Genomic DNA, 13,400 nt, shown 5'->3' with positions numbered 1-13,400 from the left:
AAGGTTGTAGACGAGTTTTATGATTGGAAGAACACATTCGAACAAGAAAAGTTACAAGAAGTGCTGGAAGAATGCTGTAGGATAGGGATCGAGTGGACCGTGACACCCCAACAACATATGTCCTTTTCAAGAACCACACTCAAGCCCGAAGCTAGAGTGTGGTATCATTTTCTGAAAAATAGACTGATGCCCACGTCTCACACTGAGACGGTATCAAAGGATAGAGCAGTCCTGCTCTGTTGTCTGTTGGATGGAAGGCCTGTTGACGTAGGCCGAATTATTCATTCTGAAATCTTGGCTTGTGCCAAGGCTGACAGTGGTTATTTGTGGTTTCCAGGTTTGATAACTCGTTTATGCAGGGAAGCCAAAGTGCCAATTGGAGAGGAAGAGGAGAAAATCAAAATGAATGGAGAAATCTCCCCTGCTGCTGCAAAGAGAATATCAAAGAAGGCTGAAAAGTTAGCACAAGGCAGTGCTACTGCAACTCCTCAGAAAATTGATGACACAGCACCACTGCTGAAGGTGCTGAATCAATGGAGAGGATTGATAAGAGGCTGGACAAAATAGAGAAAGACCAACTGGAGACAAGGAAACTTGTGATGAACAAGTTGAAAGAAATAGACAAATTCATTTTAGGCCAGTTGGGGTTCCTCAACTATGCACATCTAGCCTCAGATGCAGCAAGGGAGTGATGATGAAGAAGAAAAATAAGAAGAAGAGGAAGAGGAGGTTGAGCAAAAAGACGAAAATATGGAAGACAACCCCTCGGACCAAGAAGAGCAAGATGAAGACTAGATCATAACTTGTAATAGTTTTGATTTAGAAGAAAAATATCTAGGTTGTATTGCTCTTTTATTTTTCTTTTTTGCTACATATGTAATCCCCTGCATCACTTAGAAAATTAATGAAAAAGAGGAACATGTTTGCTAATTAGATAGTTAGATTCGGTAAATTTAATTTCTGTTTTGTATGAATAAAAAAGTTAGGTATATGTTACAACATGAAATTAAGAAAAAGAGTTGGAAGAATAGCCTCGATAAGGGTAACAAGAAGTTAGAAACTAATGTTGCATCAACAAGGTGAAACAGATTGCATCCTTAGCTATGTTGTTATGATCCCTTTTGCTGTAGCAGGATGGCAGTAGTTACGAATGAGTGAGAGTAAGTGTTTTTCAAGTTGAACTTGCAAAGCAATAGAGGCGTGAATTGGAGGCTGACATGATCAAAGCAGAAAGCAAATGAAGTGATTGAACATGCAAGCACAAAGAATGAACTTGAAAGCAAAAGAAGCCGAAGGAGTTGATGGCGGATGAGGACTTAGGATTCAAGGTTTGATGGATTTGAATCTTACCATATGAGTAAGTCTTGAAGGCTATAAGGGTGAAAGAAGCCGAGCTAAAGCAAGTGCAAAAGCATGAGTGAAAATAAAGCCCCTTACAAAAAGAAAAATCAAGTCAAAAGCAAAAAAATAAAATAAGTGCCAATGCACATGAGCAAAGCTCACAAAATAAAAGAGGGAGCCAAGGTCAAAAGATAAGCAAGCAAGGTGGACACTCGTTCCTTCAATTCTCTACACATGGGTTTTGATTCAAGTTTGGCAAAGTATGGATACAACAACTAAGTCTTATGATTCTTAGTTTGATGCTCTCAAGTGGATTAAGCCAACAAGGAAGTTCTTTACACACACACTCAATACTTTAGAAGCAAAAAGCTAAGAGAAGTAAAGCTAACAAGGATCCCAAAGTTGAAGTGTAAGCCAAGGTTGAAAGACAACTCTCACGTGTACATTGCTGTTGAAATGCTACATCAGAACTGCTCATCTCAGTAATTGTCATTGCTGCAATTATGCCACCAAATTTATGCAGACCAATCAATCAATTTCTTATTTGTTACTCGGGGACGAGCAACGTTTTTAGTTTTGAGTGTGATAACTCTCCCATATGAGAGTTAATTTGTTATTTTTATGATGAATTTGTTGCATAAATTCCATATAAGTTAGCCACTTTGCATGATATTTGAGCTAATTATTGTATATTTATGATTAAGTGCTTTGAGATGACTAAGTATGGAAAATAAGACAATATCCCTTGATTTTGCGTAAGAAAAGATGACTTGTTGAATGTTTGTCTTCGCAGGAAAAATTGACGTAGGAATGCTGTAGCAGAGAAGCTGACGAAGTAATGATATAACAAGCGCTACAACATGACAGCGTAGACAAAGGGACAACCGAACTTTTGAATTTCAAAAGTTAGTTATTCTTCAACAATACACCAGCAAGCAAAGGAAGTTTCTGGAGATTTAGTTCAGAAATCACAAGGGTCAAAAGACAAATTCAAAGATTGAATCTTATCCAATCCCCAATGAACAAGGACAACAACCTTGATTCGGTCAACAACATTGACACAAGAAAACCAAGAAGATAAAGATCTTATCCAATTAAGTGCCAACAAATCCGAAAATCCCAAGGATCAAGGACGATTTCAAGGATTGAGTCTTATCCCAAAATCCCAAAGAACAATGACAACAAAACTCTTGTTCGGTCAACAACAATATTGGCACAAGATAATCAAGAAGATTAAGATCTTATCCAATCAAGTGCCAACAACCCAAGAATTTAGGGGTAAGATAAGGCTGCAGCAACCGGATTCAACAATATCCACTTTTAACTCCTAAAACTCAAAGCCCAACTATTTTTCCTATTTAAGAAGAGCTCCTCCACGAGAGAAACACAATTCGAAACACAGTTAGAGAGGTTCAAGGTTCAGAAGGTCAGAAGCAAGGAGGAGAGTTTTAGAGGGAGATAATGGGGTTCTTGGAAGAGGAAGAGTAGTGCTGGAGCAGTGCTGGAGCAAGGCAGTGACGACGTCTTTCTACAGCAATTGTTTTCAACTTCTTTTCTGTTTTCCAATGAATTCTTTCTTTATTTTCTCTGTTTTATTTAATTTCTTTATGAGCTAAATTGCTCCATAGGTTAGGTGATAAAGTACCTATGCTGTAACATTGAGATGTATGCCTAAACTTTGTTTATGTTAATGTTTAATTAGTTATTCAACGAGTTTGCTTAATCTTATTCATGTGTGCATGTCGAGAGATACATATGTGATATTGAGGAGGTTGGGGCCGAGAGGTTTCCGAATCCAGACCCTTGTTGAATAGTGTGGATTAATCGAGTTAAATTAACTTAATTAAGTTGTGGGTAGAGCGATCATTCACACCACATGACCTAGAACTTGAACTTAACAATTCAGTGATTAGTTTGGCCATAGAGATGTGGGAATTAGTTATTGGGTATATATGTTAGGTTGGCCAAAAGCCCCAACATACATTAGTGTTTGGTTACTAGTTAAACATCGATATAGCATTGTTAAAGCATCAGATCAGTATTGTTGTATCAGGGAAATTGATCCTGACCTATATCTCATCCATTATCTTAATACCTATTATTTTAGTTTCTTGTTTTCTTATTATTAGTTGCCTTTTCTTTTACAAAACCAACAATCATAATCAATCACTTTTCTCACTTTCTTCACCTAAATAATCATTACTTTACACTTATCTCCGTGGGAACGATACTTGGACTCACACATCCCTTTATTACTTGTGACACGTGCACTTGCGTATTTGTGTGATTAATTTAATTGATTGCAAATTGCACAACATTAATTCATTTGTACATATGTGACTCTTATATAGAAGAGTATAACTAGAAAAGAGAAAGATCTAGAATATCTCAATTAAAAATAAAATAAAATATTTATATCTCTAATATAAAGCTAAAAATAAGATTTCTCAAACAAACGCTAAGTCAGATCCATATAAACCCTCATTTGCAAGTGATAGTATGATGACTTTAGGCCTTCTTAAGTCTAGGAAGGTAGGGTTTGTCCTTATGTAAGATAGAAAGGTAATTGCTTATGCGTTTAGAAAACTTAGACAACATGAAGAAAATTACCCTACCCATGATTTAGAGTTAGCAATAGTAGTGTTTATATTGAAAATTCGGAGAAACCACCTATAAAGGGGTAAGATATGAGATATTTAGTAGCCATTAAAGCAATTGATACCATTTTCATTATAAAGAATTGAGTATACAACACAAGAAGTGGATACAATTCTTAAAAGAATACGATTTTGAATTAAATATCATCCATACAAGCTATAATGGTTGACGCTCTTAGTATAAAATTCCTACTCATGTTTCACATGATCATCATATTATGATTATTGACACGGAGATGGTGAAGAAATTAAGGGATTTAAATCTCTCAATGACCATGCCAACTTATAACTTAAATTAGGAAAATACTAGCTACGTGCCATTTTTCACAATTTTTAAAGGGAAAATCATTGATGCTTCTAAAGCAGAAAAAATGATTTCTGCCATTGACTCATTTCCTCTTCTTCTCTCTCATTTTCTCTTTCTCTTGCTTTTCTCAGTGGCAGAGGGATGATTTCTGCCACAACTGCAGAAATCATTCTCCCATTCCTGAAAGATCAAAACTATTTCAACAGGGCAAAAGATGAAATCATTCTTTATCAAGGAAGATTATGTGCCCCTAAAACAACACTTTCAAGTGACAAGAGTTTAGAGAAAGCTAAGGATATGCATAACAACTTTTCCATAGATGTTTTATTTTAATAGTCTTGGGCAACAAAAATGGTTAGAAATAATGTTTAAATAAATCTAGTTTATTTTATTTTCTAGAAAATGAATCGATTGCTCAAAACACAAATTGGTAGAAATAAAAAAATGTTTTACTTCTCTTATGTAGTAGGAGAGAAGTTATCTTGTGGGACCTACTAATTTTTAAAAAAAATAAGCACATCTTTTACGTGAGTGTAACATGAGAGAAAAATCTTATACAACATGACAGTATAATTTTCCAATAAAAAATTATTTTTTCTTATCATAGAATGTGTAAACAACATAAAATACACATTATTTATAAAAATAGTATTTATTGAATACACATTCTCTCTCTCGTAAGCCACATTCTCTCTCTTTTAATATAAAAATAAGTTGTGTTATGAAACATTATTTTTGCTTAAAATTTTTATCTCAAGGATATAAATAAAAAAAATATTTATTTTCAGATATAGTGTCAAAACAAAATTATTATTACGCATACCCTTATATACCTGATGCAACTTAGATGTGTCAAGATATTAGAAAAATGTAACAGTGATCCGGGATGGAATTTTTTTTCCAAATAATTGTGTCATGAAAATCTAGCAATAAAGTATATTTTCACAGAAGATTTACCTATAATACTTTACAAATAATAACTAATTGTATGGTTTTATTTTCCTAATTAATAATAAATTAAAAAATCATCAATTGTATTCCTAACACGAAATCACAGTCGACATCAATTATCACTAACACTTAGATGACACAAATAATTATGTAATATGTATTCATATTAACTAAGGGCCAACTAAATCCTACAATCGGGTAAAAAAAAATCAACATAACATTGCCAAAACAGTCAAGGTTTTATCAAGAGATAACAAAAAAAATTATCATTCACCAAAAAAAAAACTTACTACTAAACTCCATAAAAAAAATCTATTCCTTACTCTACAATTAACTTTCCCGACTATGCAGTGTTTGTGCTCTAACTGCTTCCCCTTTTATGACTGTACCGTTGCCTTTTAAGAATTGACATTAAAACCCTGATATATTCACAGCCCAACAAAATATGAACGTGATAGCTTCTTTAACTTCATTTAATTATGGGCCCATATCATATGATGTGAAACCATGGGCTAGCATACCCATTCAAATTTTTTTTTTAAGTATAAATTTTTCCTATGTTTTTATTCTTCTTTTATTTGACTGTGGGTCACAATTGGTATAAAGTAATTTAACCAATTTCTTCCAGATCCAACACTTGTATGTGCACCCAGCTTTTTGACTTCATCATTTTAATTCTATGGGAAATCATTCTCTTATTTTATATATGGGTATTTGGTAGAGGAATTTTTTTTAGATATCCAAAAAAGTGAGGATGAGTTTCCAAGAAGACCATATTTGGTATCATATTTCAGAAAATTTATTCAGGAAAATGATTTACCTGGGAATTCGTTTTGTGTATAAATTGTGAATGAAAATTCCATCCAACAATACTACCCAGAGCTGGGAAAATAGAAAAAAAGTAGGTGAAAAAGCTAACAAAAATCTTATCAAATATTCCCAGTATTATTTTTTACCTACCAAACAACATTTTGGTAATATTTCCGAAAAGCTCACTTTTATATCATATTTCTAGGAATTATGATTCCCGGATAATTTTTTTTCTCTCTCTACCAAACGCCCCCTTAAATATCTAACATATTTTTTGGATACAAAGTGTCTACAAATATCAAAATTAGAACCCTAATTAAAGAATATATTTCAACCATAAATAATTCTTGTGAGTGTCACACTCAACGGAAGAATATTCCTTTAAAAAATGTGTCACTCACTAATAAGTATTAGTGACTAGATTTGTTGGTAAAAATTGAAACAAATATCTCATATATAAAATACACGAAAGAAGATCATGAAATAAAATGAATAATGCTTTATAAAAAGATGTCAAGATAAAACTTTACATCATACTTCAAGATCAATTATATACACAATAGTGTACGAGGGAGGGGCTAAGATGGGCACTTGCCTCCTCGAAACTTGTACAAACCTTTAATTATGAGCATCTATGTTGCACTGATATTGGCACGGGACACGTGACACGATACGACATGACATTCCGACAAACTTAATTCTAAAAAATGTTAGATTTCGATACGTTAGGACACGTTTTAATATTAAATAATATTTTTAATTTATGTAGTGTATTTTATATTTAATATTCAATAATTTAACAAAAAAATGAAACTAAACTTATAATATTCATTAATTTTGCAAAGAAACATAAGATATCCCATATATTTATATTAAACTTAATAAAATGGTAATCGTAATCTAACAAATCTAATAGTTAGAACTAAAAACTCAACGTAACGTAACCTTTGAACCTTTTTTTGAATTTCTATAACGCGTGTTGAAGTGTCGGGGAGTGTCGAACACGACACGTCAGGATTTTTGAAGTGTTGATGCTTCATAGATGAGCATCATTAGAGAATTGTTAGCAATGATAATAATGTAACTATTAATCTATCATGCATTATCCTCATCCAATCTTTAAAAGACTTTGCACACTCATAAGCATCATTAAGAGTTCCTGTTTTTTGAGAATATGTTTACTTTCGAGTCTTATCCAACTCAAAATTAAGATGCTTAATAGCCTAATATGCTTTAGGTTCTAACTCAGCAAGGAGATGACATACCTTATCATAATTAAAGACTGTATGGAGATATTCCATAAATGACTTAAACGTTGTGTAGTATGCCAATGTGCGTCATCTAGAGGTAAAGACTAAACAAGTCTATATATGTCCATACATAATTATGATCATGTAATTTACCAGTTTATTAGTCTAGTGATCTTGTTACTTGCCATTTTGTGATGAACTTTTTTTTAGTTTTATACTTGTCGTTTTGGATGGCAGGAAATTACTTTACCTCGTGAGGCAAGAAAAACGATAATTCCGTAGAATAAATCATGTACTCATTAATTAGATTATGGATCAAAGGTTAAATTATGATATTAAACAATGTAATCATACAAGATGTCCAACCCAAAGGTTGATCAAGATATCATATTTAATTTCATTGGCCCTAAACATATAGAATGCAAACAATTACAAGCAGTAACATGAAATAAAAGTCTTAATCTTGTTGTTCAATAACTTTTGTATGTCAACCATTTCTTTTTGCACTGTTTTGAAAGTAATATGTTTACACGCTCTGTACTCAATTTTAAAAAATAAATCAGATGATTGAAGTGATCAAATTGCAAATCAAATATATTTTTCGACTCAAACATTATATGATTTAATCACAAATCTAATTTTAGTTAAACTAATAGAAACATAGAAGGTTCTATTTTAAGTTCAATTTTTAAAACATTACTTTAAAATGTTATCTAGCTCGAAGGAACCAAGTTGAAAACTTATTCCTTTGGTAAAAAAATCTTATCATCATTTGTACCAAAAAAAAGAAAAAAGAAAATACTTTTTGGGTCCCTAACAAAAAACATGGTCTCTACTTTAGTTCTTTATAAAAAAAATTAGTCGGTTGGTCTCTATAAAATTCAAAGTTGATCCATTTTAATCTTTTCGATGAACTAATATGGGTCTTTCTTGAATTTGTGAGAGATCACAATTTCAATTAAATGAGTCTAGTTTGAATTTCTAAAGGACTTCAAGACTAATTTATTTTTATAAGGGACTAAGACGAGTATCGTGTTTTTTTGTTATGTACTGAAAGATATTTACTCAAATTTTTTTTTGTCTTACCTTATTATATTTTGAGGTAGGATATTCATACTATTAAATTTTTCTTCTAACATTTTACTATAACACCGATCACCATTGAATTAGAGGAAACGTTAAACGAAGATAGAGAAAAAGAAAAGAACTTTTAAATTGAACGGTGGTGAGAGTGGTACGCAGTTAAATCCACCATACCATACTATAGAGAAAGAGTTGCCACTTCAATTCTGCTAAGCTTTATTTGCAATCTGAATTCATGTTCTCTTGCTACTACACAACAAGGTAAGGTTTCACTTGATCTCTTCATTGCTTCAATAGTTTTTATTCTCTTAGTTTAAAAGTCAACGCTTGTTCTTCCTTTTATTCAGTTAGTTATTTATAACTCTAATCACTCCCTATATTAAAGTTGGGTTACTCTATATATTTCAAATGCAATCATTCAAACAAACAAAGCAATGATCCTTTTTTTTTCTCTCTCTTCAATCTTAGGTCTCAGGGAACTAGGAAGTTTGTATGGACAGTGAAAGGGAAGAAAACAAATGGCTGAAACTGAAACTTGTTGGTTCTCTCAGTTCAAGTTTTCTGCTTTGTCTTTTCTTTGAATCAACATGAACCTTCTTGTTGTTGTAGTTGTTATAGTTGTCCTTGTTTTATATTTGGTGAAAATTTTGCACTCAATTTTCTGGGTCCCATGGAAAATCCAGAGTCACTTCAAGAAGCAGGGGATATATGGCCCTGGCTACCGTCCGATCTTTGGGAATTCATCAGAGATCCGACGGCTGTATGCAGAAGCTAAATCAGAGGCAACCCCATTTGACCATGACATCTTAAAAAGTGTGGTTCCTTTCTACCACAGGTGGTCTTGCATGTATGGGAAAGTTTTCTTGTACTGGTTCGGGTCAAAGCCCCGGTTGGCAATATCTGACCCGGATATGATTAAGGAGGTGTTGATGAACAAGGGTGGTGAATATGGGAAAGTTCCCTACAATCCACAATCTAAGTTGCTTTTTGGACAGGGACTTGTGGGGTTGGAGGGTGATCAATGGACATTTCATAGAAGGATAATAAACCTGGCCTTTAACATGGAGGTTGTTAAGGTGAGACTACATCTTATGTTTTGGGTATAAAGGACTTATGTTGGTGTCTGTGTGTAAGGATTTGACATCATTAATGACAGTGTCATGGAAACTGTTGTAGGGGTGGGTGCCAGATATTGTGGCAAGTGTCACTAAGATGCTGGAGAAATGGGAAGATGAAAGAGGAGGAAGAGATGAATTTGAGATAGATGTGCACAGAGAGCTTCATGATCTTTCTGCTGAGGTTATATCAAGGACTGCTTTTGGCAGCAGTTATGAAGAGGGCAAGCATATTTTCACCTTACAGGAGCAGCAGATGCATCTTTTCTCACAGGCTGTTAGAAGTGTCTATATCCCTGGATTTAGGTAACTATACAAACTCTTTTTAGAAAGGAGATTTTTTTTTTTTACCAAAAAAAAGTAAATTATTATTACATTAAAAGCAATGAGGAGTGGAACGACTGCTCCTTTGTGACTAAAAAGTCACAGGTTTGAAATACAAAAATAGTCTCTTTGCAAAAATGGAAGAATAAGGCTTCAATTAAGGATTTTCTCATCTATACTCTCTCAAGTTGGGGTTTCGTGGGAAGTTGGTTTTTTATTATTTCAGGTTATTATTTCAAGTTATGGTCTCACAGATTGACAATCACTATAAACTACCATAGGCAAATTTACAGTGATGCAGTATGCATGCTAACCACCATATGAATTAGTACAAGTACAAATAACTAAATACCAAACAAGAACAGTAGGTGGGTGCATGATACTTACTCTATCAAAACTAGGATCTTATGCCCACCCCTTTCCTTTCCTTTCCTTAGAACCAATCTTATTAATCAAATTAGGTAATAAAAAACCACTCCCCATAAAACCCGACTAGTAAGTGGGGGATGGAGTCAATCCTTGTACGCAGCCTTACTCTTACATAATTGCAGAAAGGTTGTTTCCTGGATTCGAATTCATGACTTTTCAGTCATAAAGGAACAACTTTACCACTGTTCCGGTTCGCCAATCAACTTAGGTAATAAATAAGAAAAAATCATCATAACTAAAGATGTTGTCCTAATAGACCAACTGCGGGTCATTTCTTGATTTATAATATAAGTGCCATAAATTTGAAACAATAGTTTATAACTTGTGGATTGTTCCATTCAATCTCTTTTTTATGCTAAATATAAGATGAGAAATACTGCAACATATAATTTATTTGTCGCAGGCTTTAAATGCTGAACTGTAAATCAAAAATCTCAATTTGGTTATAGATGTCTCCAAATAAAGTCTATGGCATACCTGGTCTATTTTGCCTCCTTGACTATAAGATATTGAGTTTCACCCTTTTTTTTCCTGAAATTCTGATAAAAATAATAGATATGTGCCAACTAAGAAGAACAGAGATAGGTGGAGGCTAGATAAAGAAACTCGTGAATCAATTGGCAAGCTGATTGAGGCCAAGAGCAATGAGAGAGAAAATACAAGAAATGTACTAAGTTCATTGATGTGTTCCTATAAGAATGAAGTTGGTGGAGAAGACAAGTTAGGGGTGGAAGAAATTATAGATGAATGTAAAACTATCTACTTTGCTGGAAAGGATACAACAGCTAATTTGTTGACTTGGGCACTTCTTCTATTAGCAAAACATCAGGAATGGCAAAGTAAGGCACGTGAAGAAGTTCTTAGTGTCATTGGACATAATGGACTTCCAGTTACAGATAATTTAAATAACCTTAAGATTGTAAGTTCAATTTTCATAATCTGACTTGCCTTATCATGTTACATAAGAGAATCAGTAGAATGCATCTTTTTATATCATTGTTAGCATGAACATTACAGTACATTGAAGTAATATTTTTCTGCATTGTATAAATAAACAAACAAACAATCGATCGAGTTCATAGACTAATCCAGTGCTCATGTAATATGATTGAATACAAAATTCTGTTGTACTTTTTTTATTGATTATTATTGGTTTATATTTTCCAACAGGTTAGCATGATAATTAATGAAACACTTCGGCTTTACCCTCCGGCTGTAATGCTAATGAGGCAAACCTCTAAAAATGTGAGGTTAGGGAGCATTGATGTTCCTGCTAAGACTCAACTCTACTTGGCATTGACTGCAGTTCATCATGACAGAGAGATATGGGGAGAAGATTCTCATAAGTTTAATCCAATAAGATTTAGTGAGCCTCGGAAACATTTAGCTGCATTCTTTCCTTTTGGATTAGGCCCTAGAACCTGTGTTGGGCAAAATTTGGCAATGGTTGAGGCAAAGATTGCTCTTGCTTTGATAATTCAACGTTATAGTTTTGTGCTATCTCCAAGCTATAAGCATTCTCCTATACTGCTTATAACATTGCAGCCTCAATATGGTGCACAAATCTTCTTTAGAAGGATTTCATATTGATGATTTGCCTTTTTCATTTTGTGTGTGTCTGTAATTTTGAACTTTGCATGTGGTAAATCATTGTAGCTATAAACTTTGACATGTAAAACATGTGAAATCTGTGTTGATAACTGGTGAAAGTTTTTCAGGTTATAGCAGCATAATTTTTATTGGCTCATCAAATGTATATATAGGTTTGGTTCGTATATTTACTCTTCCACTTTACTCCTTTGAAGGGTTTGTATAAGGAGGTGAAAAGAACATAAATTGGTCCAACTTAAATTGGTCGAATGCTTCCATCTGTCGAAGCATAGCCATAATTTAACTACGCACATTCAGACAAGTCCACATATGTACATCAGCAAATATCTTGTATAGGAAAAAGGAACAAAATGTCTCAAATGGTATCTCTTAAAAGGAACGAGTAATGACCACACATGCAGCTTGTAATTGCAGAAGCTAAAAATAACTAAAAAATTTAATTTATTTTCCAAAATACTCTAAATTTTTAGATAACTTGAGCAATAATTCTTGAATCATTTTTGAAAGCATTCTCAACAATGTTTGTAGACTTTTTCATTTTTTTCTTTTTAATATGGAAACTAGGTGGCAGTGGCAGAGCCACTTAGGGGCAGGGTGGGACCTTAGTCCTAGCTAAAATTCAAAAATTAACTACATTTTTAACGTTACTAAACAACTGTGACTAAATTCTGAATAAAATTTAGTGTTATGTCTCACCTAAATTTTTGTTGGCCTTAGCTCAATAAATGAGTTGGCTCCGCCACTCTTAGGCGGAACACTTTTTTAAAATTACTCTCAAATTTTTCTCACCAGGTATGTCAATTTGTTTATTGTGAATAATTGCCATGAATTATGGCATCATTTTCTAGTTTGTTGAAAATAGCTTTCGGTGATGTTATGCCAATTTGTTTGTGATCCTAACATTTACTTGACATAAGATCTAATGTGTGAGAGCGAATTAACTCTTAGAATAAATATCATTTTTGGTTCTAAAAAAATTTCACGATACTCACTTTAGTTCCTAGCAAATAAAAAGGCCCATCGTGATCCCTAAAAAATTCAAAATGGACTCATTTAGTTGAAATCGTAGTCTCTCACAAATTCAAAAAAGACTCATATTAATCCTTAAAAGGACTAAAATGGATCCGTTTTGAATTTCTTAGGGACCACGATGGGCATTTTTATTTACTAGGGACTAAAACGGGCATCATGAAATTTGTTGAAGATAAAAAAGTGTATTTACTCTAACTCTTATAGGACTCTAAATTTCCGTAACTTAAGAGATTCTGACGTTGAAATGCTCAAATAACATAAATGTTAAATGTAAAACAACAAAGGAAAGGAAATAGTGTCTAACTGTAGAGGTGCTTGAAAGTAAAGAAGAAAAATAATAAAAAGTGCTTGAATATGAAGTGCGGGAGAGAGAGACTAACTTGATAGTAATCAATAATTTCTAACCAAAATCCAATTCTATGTTGAAAAAGTACAGTTTTTTTTTTTTTTTTTTTTTTAATTTCCTTGCTTTTCTTTTCTTTTTGGGTTC

The 13,400-nt window shown here is 33.2% G+C and overlaps 1 protein-coding gene across 1 annotated transcript; it reads left to right on the top strand.

Moving 5' to 3' along the window:
* Positions 1 to 8,584: 8,584 nt before the first annotated feature.
* On the top strand, positions 8,585 to 11,878 carry LOC133309293 (cytochrome P450 734A1-like). Its single transcript, XM_061510055.1, has 5 exons — positions 8,585 to 8,660; positions 8,868 to 9,475; positions 9,576 to 9,820; positions 10,823 to 11,186; positions 11,438 to 11,878. The coding sequence occupies exons 2-5, from the start codon at positions 8,987 to 8,989 to the stop codon at positions 11,855 to 11,857; spliced, it is 1,518 nt and encodes a 505-aa protein (XP_061366039.1). The 5' UTR covers positions 8,585 to 8,660; positions 8,868 to 8,986; the 3' UTR covers positions 11,858 to 11,878.
* The last annotated feature ends 1,522 nt before the right edge of the window (positions 11,879 to 13,400 follow it).

Source organism: Gastrolobium bilobum, unplaced genomic scaffold (assembly GCF_033153095.1).
Source record: "Gastrolobium bilobum isolate Gb01-03AN ecotype WA unplaced genomic scaffold, APGP_CSIRO_Gbil_v1 utg187773, whole genome shotgun sequence".
Taxonomy (NCBI): Eukaryota; Viridiplantae; Streptophyta; class Magnoliopsida; order Fabales; family Fabaceae; genus Gastrolobium; species Gastrolobium bilobum.
The sequence above is the reverse complement of the archived record's forward strand: the minus strand, read 5'-3'. Positions and strand labels throughout refer to the sequence as shown.

Coding starts and splice junctions, on each gene's coding strand:
- LOC133309293 (XM_061510055.1), top strand. CDS start 8,987: ATGAACCTTCTTGTTGTTGTAGTTGTTATAGTTGTCCTTGTTTTATAT. Junction 9,476..9,575: donor TTAACATGGAGGTTGTTAAG/GTGAGACTACAT, acceptor AAACTGTTGTAG/GGGTGGGTGCCAGATATTGT. Junction 11,187..11,437: donor ATTTAAATAACCTTAAGATT/GTAAGTTCAATT, acceptor ATTTTCCAACAG/GTTAGCATGATAATTAATGA.